Raw genomic sequence first — 9,363 nt, forward strand, 5'->3', positions numbered from 1 at the left:
GGAGGAACATCGTGGGGCGCGCGGGCTGGTCCCGCTGCCCTGGCAGGGGAGCGGAGCAGGATTGCCGGGCCGTGCCCACGGAGCAGCAGCGTCAGCTGCATCGGGCAGTGAACTGGGAAGCCGGGGCGGCTGCAATCTGCTGCTGCAATATGTGCCGTGTCTAATGCTGCGGGGGAATCGGGAAACGGGCACCAGGCTGTGGCACCAGATCCCTCAGCAGTTTATTTTCAAACCCAGTGACAAGGCACTACAGGAATACAGCCAAGTTACAGAGCCTGCTCATGACGCTGGGTTTGGTTTGTGTTTGTGTTTTTTTTTCCTCGGAAACACAAAGGAAACCCATGCTGCCTCTCTTTAAAGTTATGTTTTAATTTGTGTCTGATTTTTCTGTATTCTGCAGAGCTGGGTACTGGTTTATTAACTGCTTGCACACTGTAGCTGTGCAGAATCTGAATCCACTCTCACATCTGCAGTTTTAAGAACAACATCCTACAACCAGGGGCCGCATCCAGCCTGGAAAACGTTCAGCAATACAGTGCGTGTATATGCAAGCTGATTTTTATGCTGAGGATTTATTCTTCCCATATTACTCAACAATTCCTTCACTTATGCTATTGTATTCCTAAAAAATGTTTCCATCTGCTGTCTGACTCCAGCTGACCCCTCTTCCCCTCATCCGCAGCGCGACAAGGACGAATTGTGGCTGTTTCGTAATACATGCAAAAAAACTCACAAACCCAAACAAACAAAAAATCAAGCGCTCATTAGATCTTCCTCCAGTGTCAACCTCTCCCAGCACAGGCTTCCTGCCGCCCTCACTCTGGAGCCACACGGAGCAGCGTCCGGCTCCTGTCCCTCGCTCCGCAGGGTCCCCCACATCACACATGGCGCTGCCGCCAGCCTTGGGGACAGGGACGATTTACAGCGTTTCTTAGTAAAACTTGTTTATGTCGGGAAGTTTCAAACGTCAACACCGCGCTCAGCCAAGCCCGCGGGGAGCAGGAACCGTGGGCGCTGGGTGTCCCGCTGCCTCCCGGCCCCGCGGGACGGTGTGCGGGCTCTGCAGCCAGTATGTGACAAGGACACTGCACCAGGGAACACCCCGTGCTCCCGGGGCAGGGACACGGCCGTGCCCGCCAGCTGCTTCCACCTGCGACGACAGGGAGAGTGTGCCGGCCCCAGCTGGTCCCCGCACCCCTCGGCTCCCTCCTGAGCTTCCCCTGGGTGAGGGGCTGTGCAGAAACCACCAACCACGGGGACCAAACCTGCACCTGAAGCTGCAGCATCTCCCATCCTGCCACTGGAGTTCACATGATCCCTCAGCAGCTGTTACGGGATTGTTAGACTGCTGCTGTCCCCTAGACCAGCCCGATTCAGACGCTGCCCGAAGCTGGGTGCTCTCCTGGGACCAAGGGACAGCTCACACAGCCACCTGGGGACACAGAGCCAGCCGCCGGGTCTCCATCCGCCCAGCTTGCTGGGTTGGGGCCTTGGCATTTAGTGCGTCCCGCTGGTGACCATGTGTCCCCACTCCCCAACTGCTCTTTGTGACAGGAGCAGTGCAAGTATCAAGCTCAAGCCTAAGCCAAGTGCGGCGAAAAGGAAGGGGAGAACTGATCCGCAGGGAGATGTCCCCTCTGGTACCTTGCCCAGCTGCAGGTCCGACAGGGAGCAGGCGTCGATGAAGGCCTGGGCGATCACCGAGAGACAGGCGTCGATGTGGTCTGTCTTGTCGATGTCGAAGACGAACTGGGGGTTCTTCAGGATGTTGACCCAAAACCTGAGAGGTAGGCTGCGAGGGAAAGGAGCCAGAACACGCACCCGTGAGGTTTTTGTACTCCAGGGGAGAGGGGAGGAAATGCACGAAAGATCATGAAATAAAGTGAAGAGTAGAGAGGAAAAGATGAGGAGCCGGTTTCAGCTATTTAATCACCCCTCGCTAGAGGGGCAGGCACACGTCTGCACCCAGAGAGACCTCAGGCTGGAGTGTGTGTGTGGCACGGCCAGGAGACATGTACAGCCTCCTGTGGGGAGAGTGTACCCTTGTCCTTGCCCAGGTGAGCGTGTACCCCCGTCCTTGTCCCTCGCTCGTGCAGCAGCTCCTGGGCCAGCCGTGGGCCAGCACACACACCGGCAGGTTTGCCCGCACGGGGCTGTCACATCAGCCTTCCTCACTTGCTGGTTTTTGTAGCAATGGTGTCAGCTCCTTTTCCGTCTTCCCTGACAGCACTGTCATCTGGTTCTGATGGTAAGCCTGGCCCGGTGAAATGCATTTCATGTGTCCTTTCTTTTTTCTACTCTCTCATAATTTTCTCCTCCAGTTATTTCAGCGCTCGTTTGGCCACAACACAATTTCAGTATATCACTCGCCACTCCTGCCATCCCTCCGCAGCAGCTGAGGAGTGAAAGCCACTGTCTTTGCTCTACTGGCAAATAAAGGTAATGAAGGGCAGGCAAACCCACAGCTCAGCGGTTGTGTCTGCGTGCCTGCTATCCCAGCCAAATCTGGTGTTAATTTTCACGTGTTGGGCTGGCAGCCCCTGTCGCTGCAGCCTCGGGAGCGCTGAGCCTCTCCTGGGCGCTCCCTGCTCCCACCGCTTACAGCTCCTGGTTTCTCTCCTGCTTTGCCTCTCTCCATTGCTTTGGCCCCCACACCCGCTCCTGCTGCTGGGGTCCCCAGCACCGCTCCCGGCCGGTCCCCGCGCTGCCGCCACCGCCCCAGCTCCTGGGGTCCCCTGAACACCCCGCAGTCGCAGCTTTGTTAACCAGATAAATCAGGAAAAGTGCCCCCAAGGGCTGAAAAGCCAGAAAGCAAGTGAAAAGGAGCCAAATATGCTGCTTTAAAAAGCTCCATGGTGTTTTAAGACCTGACATGATTTTGGACGCTGCCTCAGATCCCCATGCTCGGAGCTACCACCACTGCTGTCTCCCATCCTGTCTCTCTTCTGTTTCTGCTTTAACTGTATCAGTGTGCCAGCTGGTCCTGCCCTTTCTGCCCTTTACCTGCTGCGCCTCCCCTTCCAGCTCGCCGCTCCCCTGAGCTCCGCTGGTTCAAAACTCTCCAAGCCTGCGTCTGGCCTCATCTTTCACCGCCTCCTCGCCACCCTCCTGTTTTCCAAGTCACTCTTCTACTTTTAGCAACCTAATGATTAGCCCAGGACACCAAGACTCTGCAGCTGCTGCTCCTGAGAGACACAAGGAAGGAAGGAAAGAAGGAAAGAAAGAAGAGATTTCCTCTTCCAAACCTGTTGGTCTTCCAGATGTGCATAGTGTCAGGGTCTGTGATCCCTCTTTTCTCTGCTTGCTCCTCTAAGAAGTCAAAGAAATACTTCACGGCCACAGGGGGTTTATCATCTCGGATGCTGAGAATGGCTTTGAACAAGTCGTCCAGGAACTTCTGCAGCGTGCCCTGCAGGACAAGGGCACACGATGGGGACGGGAGCGCGGCAGCACCCCAGCCCAGAACACAGCGCGAGGGGCTGCGAAGCTGCACACAACAGGAAAGCCTTCGCTGCCAGTTGGATAAACGAGAAGAGAAAGGGGATGCCGAAGCAGGGAGGGATATAATTAGCTTGCATTTGGGTTTAATTTCTTTTGGCATTGAGATTTTTCTTTCTTACTGCTAGGATCTCACATCTGTGATTGTTCTGCACAGTAAATACAAAGAAGACTGGAGACTGCTGGCCATCCTTGTGATCTCTGCTCCAGTGAGGCATCATGCTGGGATTAAAGATGGGCTGGGAGCCCAACTGCTGGAGCATCCGCACAGAGCGGGCAAGTTCCAATCTGAATTAAGATTGCACAGACAGCGCTGAGCATCTCCAGCTCCTTTCCCAGCAGGATCCCTGGCTGGGGAGATGTGTTTGGGTCTGAACATCGTGAGCCCTGCAGCGCTCAGCATCACACGCACAGAGCCCAGCTCAGCCCGGGGAGATGGCATGGGGCTACACGCTGCTCCACGCGCGAGCTGGGGAGGGGGGAGCCCGGCTGCACTGCTGAACCTGCTCCTGAACCTGCTCCCACCGCCCGTACAGGGGCCCACCGCCCCGGAGAGCGGCCGCCCGCAGCCCCCGCTCCCGCACAGCCCCCAGCGCCAGCCCCCGCTCCCACCTTGGTGGAGAGCAGCCTGGTCAGGTAGATCTCCGGCAGGACCTTCTTCCTGTGGCTCTGCCTGTGCGACTTCTTGTGTTCAACGGATTCATCGGTGGGGAGAACCTGCTCCGACAGAAAGCACACGTTCAGAGCGCTCCCCTCTGCAGGTGTCACACTGAATTCTCCTTTAACTATAGAATGTCAACTGCACATAAAATTCAATTAAAAAGCAGTTAGTGTGTTACACATACACCCTTATACGGCTTTAAAAAAGTGGTTCATAATACTCAGTTTTCCTGACGTATGTTTCTCCTGCGCTCTTTATTGCCTCTCTCAAGCTAGACAAAGAAATGAAACAATCAATCTCACTTCGCGCGTTAGTCTGCTCGCCTTCCTGGCCGCCGCACAGCACTCCGGTGCACTTCAGGCTCCCAGGAGCAACGCACAAAGCTTCCACGGAAACCAAACCGGCTTGCTCAGGTTTGGAAAATGTGCAAGAACCATCAGCCAATGTTTCTACCCTGGCCTTTTTAAAAACAAAAATAAATATTCCACTGGTCAGGTCATTTAATTACTGCTCTACAACGACCTAGCGGGCCATTTAAGTCCATGTTGGCATTGTTTCACATGTGCGCATTTGATTTCCTGTCCCTTCTCCCCCTTGCTCTGCGTGTGCTTGTGCGTGCATGTATCGTGTTTGTGCTCGATTTGAGCACAGACACTTTAGCGGAGAAAAGAAAAATGAAGCTACAAAATATTGTTGTTGTCCATCACACTTATTCTCATAGCAGCTTTTAGCACCGCTCAGCACTCGGCACTCCCAGCGCGCACGGGCAGAGCTCATTCATCTCCGTGCCCTGGGGCGGCGGCTCCCGCAGGACGTGACCCAGGCTGCTGTGGGTGCTACTGGCGGTACCGGCTGCGCTCCCGGCTCCCTGTGTCACCCAGGCTGCTGTGGGTGCTACCGGCGGCACCCACCGTGCTCCTGGCTCCCTGCAGCTGCTTACGGCTACACTGGGCACAACAACTGCTTTGCCATCCTGGTAATTTTTTATTATGTCCCATTGTACTAAAGCTTGTCTCCAGATAACCTCTCTGTGCCTCTGTGAGCCTCTCGGAAGAAAACTAACGAGCCCTGAGGCAGCTTGTTCATCACACCTGACGTTCCAGCCCACGGAGATGAATTAAGTTAATATCAGCGAGGCTGAGAAGGTTTTCTCCTCTTTCATCACACATGCTGAAAAAACAGGATGCAGAGGCTGAAGCACAGGGGATGAGGGATCACTGTGCACCCGCAGCCGGACGGGTCACCCCTCTCCCGGTGCTGTCCCAGGGGGACGTGTCCCTGACAGCCCCCAGCAGCAGGGGACACCCCGTCCCGCTGTCCGCTGTGGGATCGCCCCAGCCTGGCCCCCACCGTGCAGCCCCACAGCAGCGGCACACTCACCAGGTGGAAGTACTTCTCGGAGTCCAGGTCCTTCACTGTGGAGCACAAGAGAGACACGGCAGCTCAGTCAGGGGCCCAAACCCGCCCCAGACGCCCCGTGTCAGGAGGTGCTTTGCTTTCCCCAAGGGCCCCAACAGCGAGTGGGTGTTCCCACCCTCGCGACCGCAGCATTTTTGTGTTGGTTGTGTTTATCACCTTCTGGGGTGCACGGGGAGCCCCTCAGGAAGCATTGGAGGGTGGACTCGAGGTCTCCCAAGGGTATTTTAAGAGGCACCCAAGAGGGAGCAAAAGCAGGATAATCACAGGGACACGCGTGCACCGCGATGCCCACAGTCACCAGGGCCGTAGCTCCTTGTTCAGCAGGCGCAGGGACCCCCACCACACAGACAGCCTGGAGAGGGGCTTTGAAACTCCTTGCTCAATGTGAATTTTTGTCTCCCTTGGTCTGTTCTGACCCTCTGCACAGCCTGAAACCTTGAAATACACTGACAAAAAACTGCATGTGTAACTGGGCTGGAAAGGGCCCAGCTCTGCACAACACCCTGCTACAACGGGGCGATCTGTGAGTGCCGGTGACACCACAGCCCAGCACCCAGGCTGGGGCTGGCAGCTGGCGCACCGCTGGCCACACACCCCTCTCCAACACAAGTGCTCCTGCCCGGCCAGCGGCGATGGGGGAAGCGAGGCGAGACGCTACCTCTGCTCAGCGTGCTGTCCTTCTTGTCCGACAAACTCATGGCCAGGGACGCCCCTTCGGGGATCTGCGGAGGAAGGAAAAGCAGATGATGAGGACAGGGCTTAAAGGTGCCTCCCACGGAGCCACGGACGGCCCCACGGAGACCCCGCGGGCCAGGGACACTGGTGCAATCACTGCTCAACATCCTCTGTGCCTGCCCTGCTCCCTCCCCAGCCTGGAAACCGTCAGTGACGCCACTGCCCTACATGGAAATGGTCTTTAAAATGCAAATGCAAGACAGCGAGATTCTCAAATCTGACAGGAATCAGGCAAATCTGTGTATCCAAGATACATTTTGGATGTCGACACCAGGTATTCTGAAGAGGAAGGAGCGTTACGCAGGTGTGTCCTGCCTTTCCCTGGAAGGGGAGGAGAGCGCGCAGCCTGCACCGTGGGCCCGGTGCCACCGCTCCGTGCTGCGGGCACCGGGCCAGCGCCGCGGCTCTGCAGCACGGCTGCTACACTAATCATCATATTAATAAGTACTCAGCTCCGGCTTCGATTTTCCGTGCACTGCTACAGACCAGTGAGGATTGTGCTCCCAGGCATACTCAGGAATATGGAAATCATAGAAGAACTTCTGGTTTCATTTAAAAGGAAAAACGGTCGAGAAAACAATTTGATTTGCCACATTTCCCCACCCTTTGGCCTCTGCTCCTCGATGGCATCCCCGCCCCTGCTCTCAGAGCTGGCAGCGACAACTGTGCCCGTGATTTCAGCAGGAGCACGGATCAAGAGCAGAGTGATACTAATCAGCTAAGCTGGTGGCCGTTGGGAATAGGAGCTTTTTTCCTCCTCTTTCTGTTGTCAGTAATAACTTGTTTTGCATGAAGAGTGTTTAATTAGTTTCAGTGTGTTGCAATATTAACGAGCTTCTCGCCAGGGCAGATGTCTATTCCCCGGAAGCTCTGGCGGAGCTATGGCAACCTCCCTGCCTGTTCCTGATAATCCTGTTTTTGGAGGGGAACCGCAGCTCGCCCCTGGGGCCAGGCAGGCTCCGAGGAAGCAAAGCTTTCCCGCAGCCTGCCAGGATTACCTTGTAATGTGCTAATGTGTTCAGCTTCTTCCTGCCGTCCTCCACCACCGAGGTGTCGTCCAGGTCCCGCAGGATGTAGCTGTCGGTGCTGGTGGCGAACCACTCTGCGCACAGAGGAGGGAGAGGTGACACCTGCCCGGGGAGGGACGTGCCGCGGGGTCGGGGGCTCCACGGCCCGCTGCGTGGCACGGGGGCACCACTGGCAGCACGGGCTCCTCTCGCCAGCACTGGGCTGGGATCCTTATTAAATTTCAGGATGAGAAGTTGAGCACTGGGTAGATAAATGACAGACCTGCATCTGTGGCAGGACAGGAGTCCATGGGCTCCCTTACAGCTGCTTATGGTGAGACATGTATTGACAAGGCACATGCAGGCTCAGAGGGTCCCTGTTTTCGGGTTAAAACTATGGGCTTTAAAGGGTGCAAGTCCAAGCATCCCTTTGCTCAGCTCGGGCTCTCCTAAAGCGTCTTTCCTGTTACCTGGCTCCCTCCCGCCCACAAGGATCTGGTCCCATCCCCTGCAGACCACCCTCAGAAGAAGGCTGCCTCGATTTCTGCTCATTCGCCAGCGCTGCCTCACCCGCCGCTCTCGGACAGACACCGAGAGCAACCGCGCAACATCAGCCGCTTCCTCCGGCCGTAAGGACTGGCCGGTCCAATGCATCTGCTCCTTACCGAGGTCGACGTCTTCCACCCTTGGCCACTGGGAGTAGGGCACGTTCTTGCAGAAGGCCTCCAGAATCTTCTCCTTCACTTGGCTGAGCGTGTCCGTGTCCATGGCCCTGACGCTCAGGGAGTCCATCCCGCAGCCTTGGAAGGAGACGTTGAGGTTCTGCGGACAGAGGCTGGGTTGGGGTGACCTGCCCGGCTCTGCCGGCTCCCCGGGACCGCGCAGGCTGCTGCACCTGCAGCTCCCGCTGCTGCGCGCTGGGCCCTGCGCTGCTGGGGATCAGGCTGAAAAAATGCAGCTCCCTGTGCTTTCCCGCTAGTGAAGGGCGCTGATTTACAGCCCTCGGAGGCTGAAGGCCCCTGTTTGTTGATGGAGCCAGGAGGATGCAGGCAGCAAGGCCACAGCCTCCCCACGGCTGCCTCTCTAATGGGCCTCAGCCCTGACATGCAGAGACCACCTTGGGGACAGGAGGAGAGGTCGCCCCATCACCAGTCACCTCAGCTCAGCTCAGGTGACAAATGGGACTGCCAGGGCTCAGTGCTCGGCCTCTCCCCAACGCAATGGGCTCAGCTCTTTTGTTTCAACCAGCTTTAAGCGCAGCAGGCTGGGTCTGCAGCAGCACTGGAGCCAACCCCCAGCACCCCAGGAACCTGCTGAGAACACCCTGAACAGCCGGACACGCAGCTGCGAGGGGGGATGCCCAGATACTGCTACAGGTGCCGCAGAAAGCCGCAGGGCAAGGAGAGTGACTCCTACAAAACCCCCTCTCCCAGGCGCCTCCTCCCCTCGCAAGCCGTGCAGACCCCAACGGCACAAGTGTGGCCTCTTCCTCTGGCCAGGCTTCGCTCTGGGACGGCCCCAGCTCTGCCTCTGCTCGAGTCCTGCGCGGTGTGCCCGAGCCCGAGGACAACACTGAGCTTCACTTGGTGCAGACACAGCCCTGAAGCCACCCCACAGCAAGCAGCTGCATGTGGCATTTACAGCTGGGGTTTTCACAGCCTGGAGGCCACTCTGCAAACTCTGCTTTGAAGTACAGGACACAGGCTTGGCATCCTTGACCACGAGAACAATGTGAATGCACGGATGAAGTCCAATTTTTTCCACAGCACTAAATAAAGATGTTTTTTTCACATTGTGTATTGTGCAGGTGTTTTTTAAAGCGGAGTTCAGCTACCGGCAATGGGGGGGACTGCCAGTGAGTTAGCACTAACCCTGCATTGCTCTCCTTCCTCCAACATCCCCTGTTCGCTTTTGTTCATCTCCTTGCAAACGAAGTAGGAAGCAGTCGCATCTCTCCTGCTCAGACTTAAGCAGTTACCATTTCTGCCGAGAAAGCCAATACTCCGCACCCTGCTGCTAACCCCTCTCACTCTGTGCTGTACG

The 9,363-nt window shown here is 56.7% G+C and overlaps 1 protein-coding gene across 1 annotated transcript in view; it reads right to left on the reverse strand.

Moving 5' to 3' along the window:
• The window catches only part of PLXND1 (plexin D1), a 74,595-nt gene that overhangs the window by 4,906 nt on the left and 60,326 nt on the right, over positions 1–9,363 (reverse strand). Inside the window, exons 27-33 of the mRNA XM_065074730.1 lie at positions 7,986–8,142; positions 7,312–7,415; positions 6,237–6,300; positions 5,540–5,574; positions 4,111–4,215; positions 3,246–3,409; positions 1,645–1,792 (exon numbers count right to left, since the gene is read on the reverse strand). Coding sequence (XP_064930802.1) covers positions 1,645–1,792; positions 3,246–3,409; positions 4,111–4,215; positions 5,540–5,574; positions 6,237–6,300; positions 7,312–7,415; positions 7,986–8,142 — 777 coding nt within the window. The remainder of the gene's footprint in view (positions 1–1,644; positions 1,793–3,245; positions 3,410–4,110; positions 4,216–5,539; positions 5,575–6,236; positions 6,301–7,311; positions 7,416–7,985; positions 8,143–9,363) is intronic.

The sequence above is a fragment of the Columba livia genome, chromosome 10, assembly GCF_036013475.1.
Source record: "Columba livia isolate bColLiv1 breed racing homer chromosome 10, bColLiv1.pat.W.v2, whole genome shotgun sequence".
NCBI classification, from domain to species: Eukaryota; Metazoa; Chordata; class Aves; order Columbiformes; family Columbidae; genus Columba; species Columba livia.